Source organism: Zea mays, chromosome 4 (assembly GCF_902167145.1).
Source record: "Zea mays cultivar B73 chromosome 4, Zm-B73-REFERENCE-NAM-5.0, whole genome shotgun sequence".
Taxonomy (NCBI): Eukaryota; Viridiplantae; Streptophyta; class Magnoliopsida; order Poales; family Poaceae; genus Zea; species Zea mays.
The window spans coordinates 219130376-219153800 of record NC_050099.1 but is presented as its reverse complement, the minus strand read 5'-3'; the positions used below and the strand labels follow the sequence as shown (position 1 = coordinate 219153800).

Here is a 23425-nt window from a genome sequence, read left to right as displayed (position 1 = left end):
TGCTCCACCACAAATCCCATAGAAGGCCACTCTGTCGACTATGGCGCACGTCAGAAAGGATTCGGTCGTCACCTCGGGAAGACTTCCGCCCCGCCCAAGCTTGGCTCTAGACTCGATATCCTCGACAAAGGACACCCTAATGTCATCAAATACAGGAGCGCTGACGCACCTCGTAAGCGGCTTTTTCCATACCTATACCCTGTTACAACCACTATGGTATGGGCGACCCCTCTCCTAGGGGACTCAAGTGTGTCGCCGACCCCTCGACCTCGGCCTCGGCTCTCAGCAAGGAACCAGTGGATTCAAGTCAACAACACAGTGCAAGGCCATACCAGTCACAGGGCACAAAGGATGCTTCATCAATAGCACAATAGTCCCCAGCTGCGATGGCATACACCCCTTGGGTGTATAAATAGGACAATCTATGACTCTTACAGGGCAGGCGAACACTTCTTCATTTTCTCCTTCATTTGGTATTGGCACTTGCCTCAATCAGTTCCATGGACTTGGGGTCCTCCCCTCTCCTGCTCAGCTTGTAACCTCTACTGTAGGCACCTTGGTGCGAGTAATATAATCTTTATCCCCCTCTGCTGAAAGTAGGACCTTGCATTGCCCGAACCAGGATAAATCGCTTGTGTCAACTCGCATCACCATCTGGATCTAGGGCATGCAGCATCATTACAATAGTTGGTTAGGGCCATGAGTCCAAACACTGACAGATAGCACCTCCATTTTCTGTTTAGATATGTTGACAATGTAGATGTTAGAGTTGTGATAGTTAACCCGAAGCCCCATAGAATCAGCGAAAAAGAGTTTAAGATAGCCTTGAGGAAGAAGAGTTGTTTGGGGGCAGGCTTCTGTAATCAGGATGATGTCATCAGCGTATTGGATAATGGAGAAGCCATGCCCACATCTTTGTTGTATTGGTAGCCTGAGAAGTCGAAGATCCTTTGCTTTGTTTTTATTATTGACTGTAACAAATCTGCCACAAATACGAACAATAGAGGGGACAGCAGATCTCCCTGTTGTTGGGTGTGTCCATCTCCATAATCAGGCCTTGATTGGGAGGGCCCACGCTGACCTCGGTTGGAGCCCCCGGTCACACGAGACACGATGCTGTATAAAGGATTAAGAGGGCGCAGGAAAGACTAACGCCAGTACCTCGTCCTAAACCCTAATCCACAGACATGACCCATCGCCTAGACACCGGAATGACCGGAAGAGTGACACCTTAACGGCGGCTCAGACCGTCTCTCCTCTGTAGGATGACAGCAGCGACAACAACATCCTGGCGACAATGGTCAGGGATCTCCACCGAGCCAAGATGATGGTATGTCAATTAGCCCTCTTTGTTTATATGTTCACAGTGAGCACATGTGTAGATCCACTCTCTATTATACCTAAGTACCACTGATTGACTAATCTGAACACAGTAAGATCCTTATAACTATCACCTGTCTCACTCCTCTTCGGCAATTGAATGGTTTTCCCATCATCCCATTTAGTAAGATTGCAAAAGTTCTAGATTCCATGATCATTTTCATTGTTTCCTTTCATTTTGAGGAATTGGAATCTTACTATTGGAATAGGCTATTTTTTTAGAATGTGACATTCCACCACTTTCCAAAGTTATCATATAAGCCTATCTCAAATTCATGGGGTGAGAGATGAAAATTGATTCTATAGATTTACATGCTATTTTTTCGATGTACAACTTATAACACACTCTTCTACTTGCTTCGTTATAACATGAATGTAGTATATAACTATCTCTCTCATATGATTTAAGATAATATATAGATATATTACATATATAAATATATGAACTTAATTAGTTTTGTCTAAATTATAATTATTAAAATGGAATTTAATTCCAACGAAACAAACGGGGCCTTAGGGTCCGTTCGGTTTCACTCCAATCCATATGGATTGGAAGGGATTTGGTAGGTTTAAATCCATTGCAAGTCAACATGTCTATTACCTTTTTTCTGATCTCATCCAATCCATGTGGCATAGAAATGACCGAACAAAGCCTTTGTGAATCCATCTAGCCCCTAAAGCCTTTATTTTGCAAAATGCTTATGATGACCTCATGCTCAAGCTTGTCAAAGGCTTTCTCAATGTCTAGTTTTAGGATGACTATTTTTTTGGACTATTTGCATAGGTGGATATATTAGAAAGTTCAGGCCAGACAGTCTTGAACGGATCTGTCCTTAATGAACCCATATTAATTAGCGTATATGAGATGAGTTATCTCTTTCTGTAATCGGTTGCAATGCAGCTACTGGCCACAGTACAGACCTCAACTCTGAGCAACTCCAACTCTCTGCCAAGTATAGGTGTACATTCGGGCCGCCTGGTCCGGTCCGGCCCAAGCCCGAAAAGGCCCGTATTGTTTGAATTTCGGGCCGGCCCGGCCCGTTTGAATTTCGGGTCGTGCCAGTCCGGCCCACGTGCCTAGCCCTCGGCCCACGGCCCGGTCCGTAATTGCTTAAACGTGTCGGGCTCATTTCGGGTGGCCCGAAATTATAAAAGCCCGAAATTCACATTAGGAACCGAAATTCAATTTTTGGCCTGAAATTCACATCAGAGTTAATAAAACAAATAAAATATAAGATAAATAAATTTGACCAAAAGCAAACTTAATATTAGTATTAAGTTACCAGAGCTATGCAATGACTACCTCGTTTACAAATCATTTTGTTAGAAAAAAATAGAGTATAATCAGCTCTATATAAAGTTTATAAGTTCAGTTCATTATAATGGTCATAACAAAAATAAAATTACATCACATACTCTAATTCAAAGCTATAAAAAAACATCTAACTAACATAATCTATAGCTTTATGTTCTTTATCAAGTACATGAAAATGTGGAATGAAGTATGGTTTTAATAAATATATGGATCTTTTCGTGCCTCTATATGGGCCATTTCGTGCCTGCCTTAAACAAGCCGTGCTCGTGCTCGCCCACGGGCCACGACCTCGGCCCAAACCCAGCCCAATATATTGGGGCCGTGCCAGCCCAGCACTAAAATATTTCGAACCGTGTCGTGCCTGGGCCGTACTTTTTTTCGTGCTTTGAGCCGGCCCATCAGGCCCAGCCCAAATGTACACCTATACTGAGTCTGAACGAGGGCGGTGCGTGCAATTGTTGGCAACAAAAAGTTGGAAACAGAGGGCCTGCCCCGCCTCAGTCTTTCTTTCCTTTCCTTTTTTTTAAATTTTTTGATTGAAGAAATGCTCGCCTCTCTATCTAGCACTAGTCTTACAAAATCACGACGCAGCGTTGTCATCCTTACAGTCGTAGTTGTTGTTTGTAGGTAATAATGAACAAGGCTCGCCTTTGGCAAACAAACACACGCGGAGATGAAAAAGCTAGTGCTACAGACTGCAGAGCTATACCTATATATCTAGTAATTACCAGCCGTAGACCGGGTTCTGTACCTGGGGCGGCGGGAGACGGAGGTCCAGGCTATGTTGCTTGTTGTAGTCCCGGGTTCCAGGGACGGCACCCGTGGACAGCCTCAAGAGCTCACTGCCGGTGAAGCAATAGTGCACGAACGCCAGGCCGCCGTCCACGACGTCTGACATGTTCGGCGCCGAGGCGGATCTCCTCATCATTGTGCCCGCGCTCTTGCCGGTTTCGGTGCCAACAGAGCCACCGCATTCGCTGTTGCTGTCGCCATTCAGGACCTTGTCGAGCTCGGAGTGCTCCATGAACCGCTGGGTGGCGGCATCCCACGACAGGTTGTACCGCTGCTCCGGGGTCAGGGGCTGCGGGTCGCGCGCCATGGCTTCCTTCACTCTGGCGACGAAGTCCTCGGAGGTCTTGTATGTCAGGCAGTTGGGGAACGACCGGAAGAAGTCGTTGGACGGGTGGTCGGCGCACACCACGAACTTGCCCATCGCTAGCGCCTCCGCGGTCGCGGTGCAGAGGACGTCGCTGATGCTTGGGTTTATGAAAACCTTGTACCTGGAAACGGAACATGGGGACAGACAATCAAATCGACAAGACAATGATATAACACCGTGCCATATAGGCAGGCAGACAGATGTTTAAGAAAACGGCAACTGAGCTGAGTAGTTCTGGTTTGTACCCATGAAGAGAATCATCCGCATGGTCCCGGCCCTTATGAAAGTTGAGGTTCAGATTCAGCTTCCTGGCAGCCGATTGCACCTCGTGTGAATCCTCACCGTTTCCATAGATGTCCAGCTTGAAGCCTTCCAAATCACTGTTGTGCTTCGCGAACAAATCTATTAACTCTCTGTAACCCTTGGCCCACACCATCTTCCCCAGAAAATAAGCTCCTTTAGAGAAGGATTGCTGGCCAGACTCCCGCTCTGCTGCTATCCTCTCTCCAACCTCCAGAAACTTGGGGTTCACACCGTGCACATTGCAGATCGTCGACTTGGGAAGATCTTGAGTGGCACCTGACAGCCGCAAGATCTACATAGCATAGACACCATCAGGCTACAAACAATAAACAGCATGTAATATAGTCTACAACCACACATCACACGGATGGCTCAAACATCAGAGGAATAATATAATTCGCTGAGTACCTTATGGCAATAAGCTCTGGCGACCAGGTTATTAATGTGCTTAACGAAAAAGGCCTGAATAGCACCATTCTTCTCCCTCTTGATGTACTCCAAATAATTTGTATGCACTACACCGATCACATGATTGAATTTATCTGTCCATCGTTTCCCGTGATGATACCAGTTGAGGTGCTCGGGCTCTTCCAAGATTGCAATATCAGCTTCCTTTGATGGTATGAACTGTGAAGTGTCCCCAGCAGGAATTATGCTTCTCCTTTCCTTTTGAAACTGTAGTTGGAAAAATTGCGACTACGTGAGCTATGCACATAGTGTTCAAGCATTGTGCTGAAAAAAGGAAGAGTTACCTTTCCAGGATAAAATGATATTTTGAAGTCTGTCTTGAAACCAACTCTTTCTTCCAGCCAATTCCTCATATATTTTTCTTGCTCTTCTGGTGAACTAAAAGTCATGCTGTTGGGGTACACAAGTTCCTGATCCGACTTACAAAGCCAGGGCACTACCAAAGTTACATCTTGCTTGCAAGATTTAGCCAAGTATGCAGCTCGAAACAAAGGATTCACAGCCGTTCCAGTCATCCAGGGAAGACTGGCAGTGGTGACTATGGCAACATGTCTCTTGCCAGATATGTCAGACTTATGGCCATCACTCCAAAATCCACCTTCATAATGGTGTCCTGTACTCTGTAGGGCGCTAGCTATTCTTAGGTCGAGTTCATTCCCAACATTGTCATTTTTCAATGAAGATGATTCAGTTGCTGACAAAAAACTATATGCAGGGTGGTCCTTGCGCTTGCTGCACAGAGACTCCACCAACTTGTCACATACATCTAAAGCAGACAAGAAAGAATAATCAGCTCACTGAAAGATAAATATTCTAGCTATTGTAAACAAAAATAGCATCTTACCTCTTTTTATACCAAGTTGGTCGAATAGTGGTACAGATTGCTTTACAAAATAAGCAAGAAGTTCCCCTAAATCCAGTGGCAGAACATCCTGCACAAGCGTGGTACTGATTATGGAAATGCAAAAGTGGACAAGGTTGATTAGGCAGTGCTCTAACAAGATAGAATGTTCCTCTTTTGTTTAATAAGGATTTACACAGATATACAGAAGAGAAATGTGGTACCAGGGTTTAGGAAAATGTTACATAAGTAATATATTGAATGAAATGTTTACCACAATCATTTTTCTTTAGATTGAACATTCTTGCAAAAGTCACTGTCAGAAGTCAGTAATTAAATATACGCAAATAAAAGACACCACTACGAGCAAAAGGTTTCAGAAGTGTATCTCCTTGACAGCACTATGCAACATTGCAACAAGAAGTGAATCAAGAGGACTAACCTCAGACGCTTCAGGCGCAAAGGTCAGTGATTTCTGCAATAAGAAGTGCAACGGTGGGTCAATTAATCTGCTACAGGAACCAGAGCAGTCTGTGTCATGCATATCCCAGGATTAGCTTAATTAAGATTGACACATTCCAAGCAAGTGTAAATTACATGATTATGCAGATAGCCAGATACTAAATCTATTGAAGATTGAAAACTATGACTAGATTTGACTTTTCATTGTTGAACTCGAGTCGTCAAAGTCTATAAGTTCCCTTTTATAAAAATCTAAAATGAAGAAAAATAAAATTGGTTGACCTGTCACCTGTAGACTTCACAGAAGAACATTTCCATGAGCTTTGAACCTCCAGTTGTTTAACATTACTATTTTCCTTAACTCATTCAGTACACGATTCATGATTTCAATTCCATCAAAATTCTATTATTTCGCATGGCACATAAAAGGAATATTAAATCTATTGAGCAGCTTACAGTCACAGAGTGCACCTTGTAGCATCATTTCTATTTTCTTCCAACTATGGAAAGTACTAACCAAAATCTTGATTTGTCATACCTTGTTTTTCAAATTCTCGTGTGCCCTTTGGATCATAAAAAACCACTTTTCAGCAAAGCTACTAAAAATATGCATGATTCCACATAAAATTTGTGCCCACGAAGCAATTCAGTTTGAATCGAATGAATATTCCCATCCAAATTCAAATAAACATCTCCATTTGACACCTAAGGGAACCGCACAGTTTCCACAATCAACTTCCAATTGAATGACAAAACACAGACGCTCAAGTAAGTTCAAGTTGACAGCCCTCCTCAATTTGAGCCGTGTTGGATTTTGGGTTGTGTTGTTTGCTTCTCGAGGTTTAGTATTCTAATGAACAGTGCACTGTACGAAATGTCTCTAGGGAGCTTTACCAAGCTGAGCTTGAGCTTGTGCAGCATGTCGCTGGGCGACTGGGCCAGCCTCCTCCGCTCGAGCTCCCTGAGGTGCGCCTTGACCATCCTGACTGGCTCCCACTCCTCCGCCTCCGTCTCCGCCTCCCACCTCCACCTGGCAGTCCTGGCGCCCCTCCACGCGTCGGCCTCGAACGCCTTCCCGATGGCGGACAGGTCGAGCCGCGTCCGCGAAGAGGACGCCGAGCAGGAGTAGGCGCGACGGAGGCGCGCGAACAGCTCGGGTTCCGGCACCGGCGCGCTGAGGAAGGTCTCGAGCTCCCCGGCCCGCGCGCGGATGAGACGGAGGTCCTCCCGCAGCCCGCGGGAGAGGAACGAGAGCGCGCCCTCCCTCGTCCCCGCCACGCCCACGCCGCCGCCGGAGGCCGCGGCGGCCGGGCGGGTGTCGACGCCGAAGCTGGCCATATGTCCGGGCGTCGGCGAGTGGGGATATCCGGATAGGGCTTTAGACGCTGCGGAGGAGATGGACTGGTGGTGGAGGTAGGCGGTGGTGGCGGTGTGGATGGGTGGAAAGGATGGGAAAGGAAGAGGAAGAGGAAGAGGAAGAGAAAGCAGCGGTCGAGGAGATTTCGCGGGCCCCGGCGCCGGATGAGGTGTCGGCACTGGGCCGGTGAGGTGGACCCGGTCGGGTGCCAGCTGGAAGGACACGCGCCAAAGCTTACAAGATTGAGGAAATGGATGGGAATGAATTTCATTTGGGATAGATGGGTCTTCACAAAATCCAACAACAGATTAGCATGTTTGATCTACAAAGCTTACATGAATAATCCATTTTACTATTCTTTTCCTCTCTTGATCATTAAGTTAAAGTAAAATTGTGCATGAATCCTAGTTCAATCCTCAGTTCCTCATCCGACTTTTGAGCCTTACATTTTTTTATATACGTCTCCCTAGGGGCAACGTGATCACCCATACTGGAATGCTTAACAGATTTCCATTAGTTGTTAATACATTTTAGAATGGGTGATCATTATATGGGTGATAAATAGTTTAGGTATATATATAGGGAGTGTATATTGAGAGTATATGGCTTCCAATAATTATAGTTAGTCTCATCCCATAAAGTGAGGTTGGGCTCGACGCCTAGATACCCTTCACACAAGACGATGAAGTGAGGTTGGGCTCGACGCCTATATACCCTTCACACAGGACGATGAAGGCAGCTATGTGTTGAATCCCATTTGGATTCAGGTAGTAAAGTTGCACCTGCAAATACTTAAAGAGGTTCACGACGAAAGGATGAAGGGGAAAGGCGACCCCTCGCTCGTGAAAATGAACAAACAAAACCATGTAACCAACAGGGGACGAGGCCTCCTCAGCGCTCGGAATCAACCATCCACCATCGTCAACCAGACCGCGCCTGACGAGGGCTCGAAGGTTATCCTAGCTCATCCAGGATCACGCGCCAGTCTACCATAAGGAAGCGCAACGGACGACCCAAGCGCAAGAAGGATAGGCCAAGCAAGGAAGATGAGGAACAAGGGAACTGAAATCAAGGTGGACAAGACAGGTAGAGTGACATGATTAAATTAAGGCTGCCCTGCGAAACCCTGTAGCTCAATGCCAGCGGAGATGACCCCACAGACGAGGAAGCAGGCCTAACCTATCAACATGCCAGGCCTCGAGCTACGCCACCACCTCCAGGGCGGGGGCGAGAGTAAGTCGTTCCCTAGTGCGCAATAAGTGGGGGAATGCAAAGGTAAATGCCATTAAGGTGGGATTTCCCCCAGATTACATCATCCTTTACATAAAGGGCCCCCGAGTTTTTCGACGCCACGATTCTAGGCTCGGGGCCAAAACATCCAAAAAGAGGAGAAAACTACGACTAGGGCAAGGTGGGAAGCTCATCGCTCCCCCTCCTGTTCTAACACCTAGCGACGCCGCAAAGACAGAAGCCCGCGCCAGGAAACCAAAAGGTGGATGCCAAAGTAAGCTCTAAGACGCACATCAAATCATACCCTCCGAGGATACAACACCATTGATACCCCTCACGGCCTCGTCGTAACCCTGAATCAGGATCTCGAAGGTCGCAGACGAGGCGCCCTGGGATGGGTCATCGGAGCGTGAAGGTCAACCCTAGTGCGAAACTAGGCAACGACGAAGGCAACGACGGCCTCGCGGTGAACATCGAGTTCCACGAAATGTCGGGCATGACTCGGGATGTCAAGCAAGCAATGCAGACGGGTTGCCCCACGAGCGCGGATGCTCTAGGCCACCTCATCGACCTCCCGAGGAAGCCCCGTCAGCTCGCCCTCCTGCCTTGCTTGGGAGCAAAAAGGATGAAGGTCTGAGCATCCCTGGAGAACAAGGAGAGATGAAGAGCGGAGAAAGAATCTTACTTGACGTGCGAGCCTCCATGAAGGCGAGCCATGCTTGAAGACCCACGATGTGAACACCTAATGTCCTCATAGCCGAGCGAGACACCTCCAGCCACCCCAAAGCTCGGCCATTACCAGCAATGGAAGGGCCGAGGTTCCGACCGCATGGGGCAATACATGGCCAGAAGGAGAGGGATCCGCGATAACCCTCCTGCATAGGATGACATGGCCGGGTTCAAGGTCGACCCTGAGGCTGCCACAGGACGGCCAACGATGGTCAGGGTGTTAGCGGCATTAGCCGCCAGAGATGACGACGCGAGCTCACTATTGTTAGGGACAACCCTTGATTCTCCCTCTGGAGATGTCAAGGGGGAGGATGAGAGCGATATGACCTCTCCTCCGATGCTTGAGCCCACCGCTCTACAAAAAAGCTTGTCGGCGGGATTACAGAGGAGCAAGAAAGGGACGAGTTCCCAGAAACCACCCACCTTTCCTGCAGAGTGACTCTTGGAACGACCTTGATGAAGGCACTCTGATAGTCGCCTAGAGGGGGGTGAATAGGGAGAAACTGAAATTTACAAATATAAACACAACTACAAGCCGGGTTAGCGTTAGAAATATAAACGAGTCCGCGAGAGAGGGCGCAAAACAAATCGCAAGCAAATTAAGAGTGTGACACGCGGATTTGTTTTACCGAGGTTTGGTTCTCGCAAACCTACTCCCCGTTGAGGAGGCCACAAAGGCCGGGTCTCTTTCAACCCTTCCCTCTCTCAAACGGTCCCTCGGACCGAGTGAGCTTCTCTTCTCAAATCAAAGCCGGGAACAAAACTTCCCTGCAAGGGTCACCACACAATTGGTGCCTCTTGCCTTGATTACAATTGAGTGTTGATCACAAGAACAAGTGAGAAAGAAAAGAAGCAATCCAAGCGCAAGAGCTCAAAAGAACACGGCAAATCTCTCTCGCTAATCACTAAAGCCTTGTATGGAATTGGAGAGGATTTGATCTCTTTGGTGTGTCTAGAATTGAATGCCTAGCTCTTGTAAGTGGTTGAGAAGTGGAAAACTTGGATGCCATGAATGTGGGGGTGGTTGTGGTATTTATAGCCCCAACCACCAAACTTGACCGTTGGTGGAGGCTGTCTGTTCGATGGCGCACCGGACAGTCCGGTGCACACCGGACATGTCCGGTGCCCCAGCCACGTCACCAATGCCGTTGGATTCTGACCGTTGGAGCTTCTGACTTCTAGGCCCGCCTGGATGTCCGGTGCGCCAGTATGGGCGTGCCTGACATCTGCGCGCGCTGCGCGCGCATTTAATGCGTCGCAGGTAGCCGTTGGCGCCGAAATAGCCGTTGCTCCGCTGGTTCACCGGACAGTCTGGTGTACACCGGACAGTCCGGTGAATTATAGCGGAGCAGCCGCTGCGTTTTCCCGAGGCTGGCGAGTTCCGGAGGCGGCTCTTCCTTGGAGCACCGGACACTGTCCGGTGTACACCGGACAGTCCGGTGAATTATAGCGCGAGTGCCTCTGGAGATTCCCGAAGGAGGCAAGTTCGAGTTGGAATCCTCTGGTGCACCGGACACTGTCCGGTGGTGCACCGGACAGTCCGGTGTACACCGGACAGTCCGGTGCCCCCAGACCAGAGGTGCCTTCGGTTGCCTCTTTGCTCCTTTGTTGAATCCAAAACTTGATCTTTTTATTGGCTGAGTGTGAACCTTTTACACCTGTATAATCTATACACTTGGGCAAACTAGTTAGTGCAATTATTTGTGTTGGGTAATTCAACCACCAAAATTAATTAGGGACTAGGTGTAAGCCTAATTCCCTTTCAATCTCCCCCTTTTTGGTGATTGATGCCAACACAAACCAAAGCAAGTATAGAAATGCATAATTGAACTAGTTTGCATAATGTAAGTGCAAAGGTTGCTTGGAATTGAGCCAATATTAATACTTACAAGATATGCAAGGATTGTTTCTTTGTTTTTAATATTTTGGACCACGCTTGCACCACATGTTTTGTTTTTGCAAACTCTTTTGTAAATTCTTTTCAAAGTTCTTTTGCAAATAGTCAAAGGTAAATGAATAGGATTTTGTAAAGCATTTTCAAGATTTGAAATTTTCTCCCCCTTTTTCAAATGCTCTTCCTTTGACTAAACAAAACTCCCCCTAAATGAGATCCTCCTCTTAGTGTTCAAGAGGGTTTTGATATATCCTTTTGAAATACTACTTTCTCCCCCCTTTTGAACACAATAGGGTACCAATTGAAAATACTCTTGGAAACACGAAGTTTTTGAAATAGGTGTGGTGGTGCGGTCCTTTTGCTTTGGGCTCATACTTTCTCCCCCTTTGGCATGAATCGCCAAAAACGGAGTCATTAGAGCCCTTGAGTTACATTCTCCCTCTTTGGTCAAAACAAATGAGTGAAGATTATACCAAAGATGGAGTCCTTTTGCTTTGTGCTCATGCTTTCTCCCCCAAGGATGGAGAGTGGCATGGAGCGACGGCGAAGGATGAGTTACGGAGTGGAAGCCTTTGTCTTCGCCGAAGACTCCAATTCCCTTTCAAGACACCTATGACTTGGTTTGAAATTAACTTGAAAAACACATTAGTCATAGCATATGAAAGAGACATGATCAAAGGTATATAAAATGAGCTATGTGTGCAAATCAACAAAAGAAATTACGCGAATCAAGAATATTTAGCTCATGCCTAAGTTTGTTAAAAGTTTGTTCATCAAGAGGCTTGGTAAAGATATCGGCTAACTGATCTTTAGTGTTAATGTAAGAAATCTCGATATCTCCCTTTTGTTGGTGATCCCTTAAAAAGTGATACCGAATGGCTATGTGCTTAGTGCGGCTATGCTCGACGGGATTATCCGCCATCTTGATTGCACTCTCATTATCACACAGCAAAGGGACTTTGGTCAATTTGTAACCGTAGTCCCGCAGGGTTTGCCTCATCCAAAGCAATTGCGCCAACAATGGCCTGCGGCAATGTACTCGGCTTCGGCGGTGGAAAGAGCGACTGAATTTTGCTTCTTTGAAGCCCAAGACACCAAAGATCTTCCCAAGAACTGGCAAGTCCCCGATGTGCTCTTCCTATTAATTTTACACCCCGCCCAATCGGCATCCGAATATCCAATTAAATCAAATGTGGATCCCTTAGGATACCAAAGCCCAAACTTAGGAGTATAAGCCAAATATTTCAAGATTCGTTTTACGGCCGTAAGGTGAGCTTCCTTAGGGTCGGCTTGGAATCTTGCACACATGCATACGGAAAGCATAATATCCGGTCGAGATGCACATAAATAGAGTAAAGAACCTATCATCGACCGGTATACCTTTTGATCCACGGACTTACCTCCCGTGTCGAGGTCGAGATGCCCATTAGTTCCCATGGGTGTCTTGATGGGCTTGGCATCCTTCATCCCAAACTTGTTTAGAATGTCTTGAGTATACTTCGTTTGGCTAATGAAGGTGCCCTCTTGGAGTTGCTTCACTTGGAATCCTAAGAAATACTTCAACTCCCCCATCATAGACATCTCGAACTTTTGTGTCATGATCCTACTAAACTCTTCACATGTAGATTCGTTAGTAGACCCAAATATAATATCATCAACATAAATTTGGCATACAAACAAATCATTCTCAAGTGTTTTGGTAAAGAGCGTAGGATCGGCCTTTCCGACTTTGAAGCCATTAGCAATAAGAAAATCTCTAAGGCATTCATACCATGCTCTTGGGGCTTGCTTGAGCCCATAAAGCGCCTTAGAGAGCTTATAGACATGGTTAGGGTACTTACTGTCTTCAAAGCCGGGAGGTTGCTCAACATAGACCTCTTCCTTGATCGGTCCATTGAGGAAGGCACTTTTCACGTCCATTTGATAAAGCTTAAAGCCATGGTAAGTAGCATAGGCCAATAATATGCGAATTGACTCAAGCCTAGCTACGGGTGCATAGGTTTCACCGAAGTCCAAACCTTCGACTTGAGAGTATCCCTTGGCCACAAGTCGAGCTTTGTTCCTTGTCACCACACCATGCTCATCTTGCTTGTTGCGGAAGACCCATTTGGTTCCTACAACATTTTGATTAGGACGTGGAACTAAATGCCATACCTCATTCCTAGTGAAGTTGTTGAGCTCCTCTTGCATCGCCACCACCCAATCCGCATCTTGTAGTGCTTCCTCTACCCTGTGTGGCTCAATAGAGGAAACAAAAGAGTAATGCTCACAAAAATGTGCAACACGAGATCTAGTAGTTACCCCCTTATGAATGTCGCCGAGGATGGTGTCGACGGGGTGATCTCGTTGGATTGCTTGGTGGACTCTTGGGTGAGGCGGCCTTTGTTCCTCTTCCTCCTTGTCTTCCTCATTTGCATCTCCCCCTTGATCATTGCCATCATCTTGAGGTGGCTCATTTGCTTGATCTTGTACTTCATCAACTTGAGCTTCATCCTCATTTTGAGTTGGTGGAGATGCTTGCGTGGAGGAGGACGGTTGATCTTGTGCATTTGGAGGCTCTTAGGATTCCTTAGGATACACATCCCCAATGGACATGTTCCTTAGTGCGATGCACGGAGCCTCTTCAATACCTATCTCATCAAGATCAACTTGCTCTACTTGAGAGTCGTTAGTCTCATCAAACACAACGTCACAAGAAACTTCAACTTGTCCAGTGGACTTGTTAAAGACTCTATATGCCCTTGTGTTTGAATCATATCCTAGTAAAAAGCCTTCTACAGTCTTAGGAGCAAATTTAGATTTCCTACCTCTTTTAACAAGAATAAAACATTTGCTACCAAAGACTCTAAAATATGAAATATTGGGCTTTTACCGGTAAGGAGTTCATATGATGTCTTCTTGAGGATTCGGTGAAGATATAACCGGTTGATGGCGTAGCAAGCGGTGTTGACCGCCTCGGCCCAAAACCGATCCGAAGTCTTGTACTCATCAAGCATGGTTCTTGCCATGTCCAATAGAGTTCTATTCTTCCTCTCCACTACACCATTTTGTTGTGGAGTGTAGGGAGAAGAGAACTCATGCTTGATGCCCTCCTCCTCAAGAAAGCCTTCAATTTGAGAGTTCTTGAACTCCGTCCCGTTGTCGCTTCTTATTTTCTTGATCCTTAAGCCGAACTCATTTTGAGCCCGTCTCAAGAATCCCTTTAAGGTCTCTTGGGTTTGAGATTTTTCCTGCAAGAAGAATACCCAAGTGAAGCGAGAATAATCATCCACTATTACAAGACAATACTTACTCCCGCCGATGCTTATGTAAGCAATTGGGCCGAATAGATCCATGTGGAGTAGCTCAAGCGGCCTATCGGTCGTCATGATGTTCTTGTGTGGATGGTGAGCTCCAACTTGCTTTCCTGCTTGGCATGCGCTACAAATCCTGTCTTTCTCAAAATGAACATTTGTTAGTCCTAAAATGTGTTCTCCCTTTAGAAGCTTATGAAGATTCTTCATCCCAACATGTGCTAGTCGGCGATGCCAGAGCCAGCCCATGTTAGTCTTAGCAATTAAGCAAGTGTCGAGTTCAGCTCTATCAAAATCTACCAAGTATAGCTGACCCTCTAACACTCCCTTAAATGCTATTGAATCATCACTTCTTCTAAAGACAGTGACACCTATATCAGTGAAAAGACAGTTGTAGCCCATTTTGCATAATTGAGATACAGAAAGCAAATTGTAATCTAATGAATATACAAGAAAAACATTGGAAATAGAATGGTCAGGAGATATAGCTATTTTACCAAGACCTTTGACCAAACCTTGATTTCCATCCCCGAATGTGATAGCTCGTTGGGGATCTTGGTTTTTCTCGTAGGAGGAGAACATCTTCTTCTCCCCTGTCATGTGGTTTGTGCACCCGCTGTCGAGTATCCAACTTGAGCCCCCGGATGCATAAACCTACAAAACAAGTTTAGTTCTTGTCTTTAGGTACCCAAATGGTTTTGGGTCCTTTGGCATTAGACACAAGAACTTTGGGTACCCAAACACAAGTCTTTGACCCCTTGTGCTTGCCCCCAACATATTTGGCAACTACTTTGCCAGATTTGTTAGTCAACACATAAGATGCATCAAAAGTTTTAAATGAAAGACTATGTTCATTTGATGCATTAGGAATTTTCTTCTTAGGCAACTTAGCACGGGTTGGTTGCCTAGAGCTAGATGTCTCACTCTTATACATAAAAGCATGGTTAGAACCAGAGTGAGACTTCCTAGAATGAATTTTTCTAATTTTGTCCTCGGGATAACCGACAGGGTATAAAATGTAACCCTCGTTATCCTGAGGCATGGGAGCCTTGCCCTTAACAAAGTTGGACAATCTTTTAGGAGGGACATTAAGTTTGACATTGTCTTCCCTTTGGAAGCCAATGCCATCCTTGATGCCAGGGCGTCTCCCACTATAGAGCATACTTCTAGCAAATTTAAATTTTTCATTTTCTAAGTTATGCTCGGCAAGTTTAGCATCTAATTTTGCTATATGATCATTTTGTTGTTTAATTAAAGTCATGTGATCATGTATAGCATCAATGTTAACATCTCTACATCTAGTACAAATAGAAGTGTGCTCAACGGTAGATGTATAGGGTTTGCAAGATTTTAGTTCTACAACCTTAGCATGCAATATTTCATTTTTACTTCTAAGGTCGGAAATAGTAGCATTGCAAACATCAAAATCTTTAGCCTTAGCAAGTAATTTTTCATTTTCATTCCTAAGGCTAGCAAGAGATAAGTTTAATTCTTCAATCTTAGCAAGTAAATCATCATTATCATTTCTAAGATTGGGAATTGAAACATTACAAGCAATAGAATCAACCTTAGCTAACAAATTTGCTTTTTCATTCCTAAGGTTGTCAATAGTTTCATGGCAAGAGCTTAGCTCACTAGAAAGTTTTTCACATTTTTCTACTTCTAGAGCGTAAGCATTTTTTACCTTAACATGCTTCTTATTTTCTTTAATAAGAAAGTCCTCTTGGGTGTCCAAGAGATCATCCTTTTCATGAATGGCACTAATCAATTCATTAAGTTTTTCTTTTTGTTGCATGTTGAGGTTGGCAAAAAGAGAGCGCAAATTATCTTCCTCATCACTAGCATTATCATCACTAGAGGATTCATATCTAGTGGAGGATTTAGATTTAACCTTCTTTTTGCCGTCCTTTGCCATGAGGCACTTGTGGCCGACGTTTGGGAAGAGGAGTCCCTTGGTGACGGCGATGTTGGCGGCGTCCTCGTCGGAGGAGGAGTCGCTAGAGCTTTCGTCGGAGTCCCACTCTCGACAAACATGGGCATCGCCGCCCTTCTTCTTGTAGTACCTCTTCTTCTCCTTTCTTCTCCCCTTCTTGTCGTCGCCCCTGTCACTATCACTTGATAATGGACATTTGGCTATAAAGTGACCGGGCTTACCACACTTGTAGCAAACCTTCTTGGAGCGGGACTTGTAATCTTTCCCTCTCCTTTGTTTGAGGATTTGGCGGAAGCTCTTGATGACGAGCGCCATTTCCTCATTGTCGAGCTTGGAGGCGTCTATTGGTTGTCGACTTGGTGTAGACTCCTCCTTCTTTTCCTCCATCGCCTTGAATGCGACGGGTTGAGCTTCGGATGTGGAGGGATCATCAAGCTCGTTGATCTTCCTCGAGCCTTCGATCATGCACTCAAAACTCACAAAATTCCCGATTACTTCCTCGGGGGTCATTAGTGTATATCTTGGGTTGCCACGGATTAATTGAACTTGAGTAGGGTTAAGGAAAATAAGAGATCTTAGAATAACCTTAACCACCTCGTGGTCATCCCACTTTTTGCTCCCGAGGTTGCGCACTTGATTCACCAAGGTCTTGAGCCGGTTGTACATGTTTTGTGGCTCCTCCCCTTTGCGAAGCCGGAACCGACCGAGCTCCCCCTCGATCGTTTCCCGCTTGGTGATCTTTGTGAGCTCATCTCCCTCGTGCGCGGTTTTGAGCACATCCCAAACCTCCTTGGCGCTCTTCAACCCTTGAACTTTGTTATACTCCTCTCTACTTAAAGAGGCGAGGAGTATTGTTGTTGCCTGAGAGTTGAAGTGCTCGATTTGGGCCACCTCATCCTCATCATAATCCTTATCCCCTATGGATGGTACCTGTGCTCCAAACTCAACAACATTCCATATACTTTTGTGGAGTGAGGTTAGATGAAATTTCATTAAATCACTCCACCTAGCATAATCTTCACCGTCAAAAGTTGGCGGTTTGCCCAATGGAACGGAAAGTAATGGAGTATGTCTAGATGTACAAGGGTAGTGTAAGGGGATCTTACTAAACTTCTTACGCTCTTGGCGTTTAGAAGTTACGGAGGGCGCATCGGAGCCGGAGGTCGATGTTGATGAAGTGTCGGTCTCGTAGTAGATCACTTTCCTCATCCTCTTGTGCTTGTCCCCACTCCGATGCAGTTTGTGGGAAGAAGATTTTTCCTTCTTCTCTCTGTGGTGAGAAGAAGATTTCTTCTCCTTCCCTTTGTTGGAGGAGCTCTTCTTCTTCTCCTTCCTCTTGGTGCGGGACTCTTCCGATGAAGTGCTCTCGTGGCTTGTAGTGGGCTTTTCGCCGGTCTCCATCTCCTTCTTGGCGTGATCTCCCGACATCACTTCGAGCAGTTAGGCTCTAATGAAGCACCGGGCTCTGATACCAATTGATAGTCGCCTAGAGGGGGGGGTGAATAGGGCGAAACTGAAATTTACAAATATAAACACAACTACAAGCCGGGTTAGCGTTAGAAATATAAATGAGTCCGCGAGAGAGGGCGCAAAACAAATCGCAAGCAAATGAAGAGTGTGACACGCGGATTTGTTTTACCGAGGTTTGGTTCTCGCAAACCTACTCCCCGTTGAGGAGGCCACAAAGGCCGGGTCTCTTTCAACCCTTCCCTCTCTCAAACGGTCCCTCGGACCGAGTGAGCTTCTCTTCTCAAATCAAAGCCGGGAACAAAACTTCCCTGCAAGGGTCACCACACAATTGGTGCCTCTTGCCTTGATTACAATTGAGTGTTGATCACAAGAACAAGTGAGAAAGAAAAGAAGCAATCCAAGCGCAAGAGCTCAAAAGAACACGACAAATCTCTCTCGCTAATCACTAAAGCCTTGTATGGAATTGGAGAGGATTTGATCTCTTTGGTGTGTCTAGAATTGAATGCCTAGCTCTTGTAAGTGGTTGAGAAGTGGAAAACTTGGATGCCATGAATGTGGGGGTGGTTGGGGTATTTATAGCCCCAACCACCAAACTTGACCGTTGGTGGAGGCTGTCTGTTCGATGGCGCACCGGACAGTCCGGTGCACACCGGACATGTCCGGTGCCCCAGCCACGTCACCAATGCCGTTGGATTCTGACCGTTGGAGCTTCTGACTTCTGGGCCCGCCTGGATGTCCGGTGCACACCGGACATGTACTGTTGGATGTCCGGTGCGCCAGTATGGACGTGCCTGACATCTGCGCGCGCTGCGCGCGTATTTAATGCGTCGCAGGTAGCCGTTGGCGCCGAAATAGCCGTTGCTCCGCTGGTTCACCGGACAGTCCGGTGTACACCGGACAGTCCGGTGAATTATAGCGGAGCAGCCGCTGCGTTTTCCCGAGGCTGGCGAGTTCCGGAGGCGGCTCTTCCTTGGAGCACCGGACACTGTCCGGTGTACACCGGACAGTCCGGTGAATTATAGCGCGAGTGCCTCTGGAGATTCCCGAAGGAGGCAAGTTCGAGTTGGAATCCTCTGGTGCACCGGACACTGTCCGGTGTACACCGGACAGTCCGGTGCCCCCAGACCAGAGGTGCCTTCGGTTGCCTCTTTGCTCCTTTGTTGAATCCAAAACTTGATCTTTTTATTGGCTGAGCGTGAACCTTTTACACCTGTATAATCTATACACTTGGGCAAACTAGTTAGTGCAATTATTTGTGTTGGGTAATTCAACCACCAAAATTAATTAGGGACTAGGTGTAAGCCTAATTCCCTTTCACACTCCGGCATGGGACGCTTTCCATGATCCATGGTTGGCTGAGAGGATCCTAAAGAGCTTCAGACAATGTTACCCTCCCAATAGAAATGTTGTTTTTGGGAAGCAAGAAAGAGGTGGCTGAATTCAGTTGGGGTAAGCTCAGAGGGACCCTCTACTTATAGCGCTCGATTGGATCCTGGAAGCCAATAGCAGGCCTCACGAGCCTCACATTAGTCACGAACAACAAAAGGGACAAGACAATGTCCGACCTGGGAGAAGCCCCCGAGGGGAAATATTCTCCCCATGTGGGCTACTATCGGGGATATGATCCCTGGTCCCTGGGGCCCATCGGTCAGTGAGCACACTAGGGAAAGTGAAAGTCGCCTAGAGGGGGGGGGGTGAATAGGGCGAAACTGAAATTTACAAATATAAACACAACTACAAGCCGGGTTAGCGTTAGTAATAAGGAAACGAGTCCGCGAGAGAGGGTGGAAAACAAATCGCAAGCAAATGAAGAGTGTGACACGCGGACTTGTTTTACCGAGGTTCGGTTCTTGCAAACCTACTCCCCGTTGAGGAGGCCACAAAGGCCGGGTCTCTTTCAACCCTTCCCTCTCTCAAACGATCCACGGATCGAGTGAGCTTTCTTTTCTCAATCACTTGGAACACAAAGTTCCCACAAGGACCACCACAAGATTGGTGTCTCTTGCCTCAATTACAAGTGAGTTTGATTGCAAAGTAGGATCAAGAAAGAAGAAAGCAATCCAAGCGCAAGAGCTCGAAAGAACACAAGCAAATCACTCTCTCTAATCACTATGGCGTTGTGTGGAGTTTGGAGAGGATTTGATCTCTTTGGTGTGTCTAGAATTGAATGCTAGAGCTCTTGTAGTAGTTGGGAAGTGGAAAACTTGGATGCAATGAATGGTGGGGTGGTTGGGATATTTATAGCACCAACCACCAAAAGTGGCCATTGGGAACCTGTCTGTTCGATGGCGCACCGGACAGTCCGGTGCACACCGGACAGTCCGGTGCCCCCTGCCACGTCATCACTGCCGTTGGATTCTAGCCGTTGGAGCTTCTGACTTGTGGGCCCGCCTGGATGTCCGGTGCACACCGGACATCTACTGTTCCTTGTCCGGTGCGCCAGAATGGGCGCGCCTGCCATCTGCGCGCGCAGAGCGCGCATTAAATGCGCAGCAGGTAGCCGTTGACGCGGAGGTAGCCGTTGCTCCGCTGGTACACCGGACAGTCCGGTGCACACCGGACAGTCCGGTGAATTATAGCGGAGCGACTGAAGTGAAATCCCGAGGCTGGCGAGTTCCTGAGGCCGCGCTTCCTTGGAGCACCGGACACTGTCCGGTGTACACCGGACAGTCCGGTGAATTATAGCGCGCCGTCTTGGAAAATTCCCGAAGGTGGCGAGTTCGCGTTGAAGTCCTCTGGTACACCGGACACTGTCCGGTGGTGCACCGGACACTGTCCGGTGTACACCGGACATTCCGGTGATCCCAGACCAGAGGGCCTTCGGTTCCCACTTTGCTCCTTTGTTGAATCCAAAACTTGATCTTTTTATTGGCTGAGTGTGAACCTTTTACACCTGTATAATCTATACACTTGGGCAAACTAGTTAGTCCAATTATTTGTGTTGGGCAATTCAACCACCAAAATTAATTAGGGGCTAGGTGTAAGCCTAATTCCCTTTCAATCTCCCCCTTTTTGGTGATTGATGCCAACACAAACCAAAGCAAATACAGAAGTGTATAATTGAACTAGTTTGCATAATGTAAGTGTAAAGGTTGCTTGGAATTGAGCCAATATAAATACTTACAAGATATGCAAGGATTGTTTCTTTCTTATATAACATTTTGGACCACGTTTGCACCACATGTTTTGTTTTTGCAAAACTCTTTTGTAAATTCTTTTCAAAGTTATTTTGCAAATAGTCAAAGGTAAATGAATAAGAGTTTGCAAAGCATTTTCAAGATTTTGAAATTTTCTCCCCCTGTTTCAAATGCTTTTCCTTTGACTAAAACAAAACTCCCCCTAAAAGAGATTCTCCTCTTAGTGTTCAAGAGGGTTTTGATATATCATTTTGAAATACTACTTTCTCCCCCTTTTGAACACAATAAAATACCAATTGAAAATATTCAATACTAAGTTTTTGAAATTGGTGGTGGTGCGGTCCTTTTGCTTTGGGCTCATACTCTCTCCCCCTTTGGCATGAATCGCCAAAAACGGAATCATTAGAGCCCTCTTTGGTCATAAATAAATGAGTTAAGATTATACCAAAGACGAAGTCCGGTCCTTTTGCTTTGGGCTCATTTCTCCCCCAAAGACAAAGTCCTTTTGCTTTTGAATTCTCCCCCTAAAGATGGAGAGACGCTTGGAGTGATGGCGAAGTATGAGTTACGGAGTGGAAGCCTTTGTCTTCGCCGAAGACTCCAATTCACTTTCAATATACCTATGACTTGGTTTGAAATAGACTTGAAAACACATTAGTCATAGCATATGAAGGAGACATGATCAAAGGTATATAAATGAGCTATATGTGCAATCTAGCAAAAGAAATTGCGTGAATCAAGAATATTGAGCTCATGCCTAAGTTTGGTAAAAGTTTGTTCATCAAGTGGCTTGGTAAAGATATCGGCTAATTGATCTTTAGTGTTAATATAAGAAATCTCGATATCTCCCTTTTGTTGGTGATCCCTAAGAAAATGATACCGAATGGCTATGTGCTTAGTGCGGCTATGCTCGACAGGATTGTCGGCCATTTTGATTGCACTCTCATTATCACATAGCAAGGGGACTTTGGTTAATTTGTAACCGTAGTCCCGCAGGGTTTGCCTCATCCAAAGTAATTGTGCGCAGCAATGGCCTGCGGCAATATACTCGGCTTCGGCGGTGGAAAGAGCGACCGAATTTTGCTTCTTTGAAGCCCAAGACACCAAGGATCTTCCCAAGAACTGGCAAGTCCCCGATGTGCTCTTTCTATTGATTTTGCACCCCGCCCAATCGGCATCCGAATAACCAATCAAATCAAATGTGGATCCCCGAGGGTACCAAAGCCCAAACTTAGGAGTATAAGCCAAATATCTCAAGATTCGTTTTACGGCCGTAAGGTGGGATTCCTTAGGGTCGGATTGGAATCTTGCACACATGCAAACGGAAAGCATAATGTCCGGTCGAGATGCACATAAATAGAGTAAAGAACCTATCATTGACCGGTATACTTTTTGATCCACGGACTTACCTCCCGTGTCGAGGTCGAGATGCCCATTGGTTCCCATGGGTGTCTTGATGGGCTTGGCATCCTTCATCCCAAACTTGGTTAGAATGTCTTGAGTGTACTTCGTTTGGCTGATGAAGGTGCCCTCTTGGAGTTGCTTTACTTGAAATCCTAGGAAATACTTCAACTCCCCCATCATAGACATCTCGAATTTCTGTGTCATGATCCTACTAAACTCTTCACATGTAGACTCGTTAGTAGACCCAAATATAATATCATCAACATAAATTTGGCATACAAACAAGTCATTCTCAAGTGTTTTAGTAAAGAGTGTAGGATCGGCCTTTCCGACTTTGAAGCCATTTGCAATAAGGAAATCTCTAAGGCATTCATACCATGCTCTTGGGGCTTGCTTGAGCCCATAAAGCGCCTTAGAGAGCTTATAGACATGGTTAGGATACTCACTGTCTTCAAAGCCGGGAGGTTGCTCAACGTAGACCTCTTCCTTAATTGGTCCATTGAGGAAGGCACTTTTCACGTCCATTTGATAGAGCTTAAAGCCATGGTAAGTAGCATAGGCCAATAATATGCGAATTGACTCAAGCCTAGCTACGGGTGCATAGGTTTCACCGAAATCCAAACCTTCGACTTGGGAGTATCCCTTGGCCACAAGTCGAGCTTTGTTCCTTGTCACCACACCATGCTCATCTTGCTTGTTGCGGAAGACCCATTTGGTTCCTACAACATTTTGATTAGGATGTGGAACTAAATGCCATACCTCATTCCTAGTGAAGTTATTGAGCTCCTCTTGCATCGCCACCACCCAATCCGAATCTTGAAGTGCTTCCTCTACCCTGTGTGGCTCAATAGAGGAAACAAACGAGTAATGTTCACAAAAATGTGCAACACGAGATCGAGTGGTTACCCCCTTATGAATGTCGCCGAGGATGATGTCGACGGGGTGATCTCGTTGGATTGCTTGGTGGACTCTTGGGTGTGGCGGCCTTTGCTCTTCATCCTCCTTGTCTTGATCATTTGCATCTCCCCCTTGATCTATGCCTTCATCTTG

General features: G+C 46.2%; 1 protein-coding gene across 1 annotated transcript; it reads right to left on the bottom strand.

The window, feature by feature from the left end:
* Positions 1–3220: 3220 nt before the first annotated feature.
* Positions 3221–7362, bottom strand: LOC100383181 (uncharacterized). Its single transcript, NM_001175845.1, has 7 exons — positions 6823–7362; positions 5909–5941; positions 5470–5557; positions 4910–5391; positions 4566–4832; positions 4100–4449; positions 3221–3975 (listed from the first exon to the last, which is right to left on the bottom strand). Exons 1-7 carry the CDS (start codon positions 7264–7266, stop codon positions 3420–3422), a joined length of 2220 nt encoding a protein of 739 aa, NP_001169316.1. The 5' UTR covers positions 7267–7362; the 3' UTR covers positions 3221–3419.
* Between the last annotated feature and the right edge of the window lie 16063 nt (positions 7363–23425).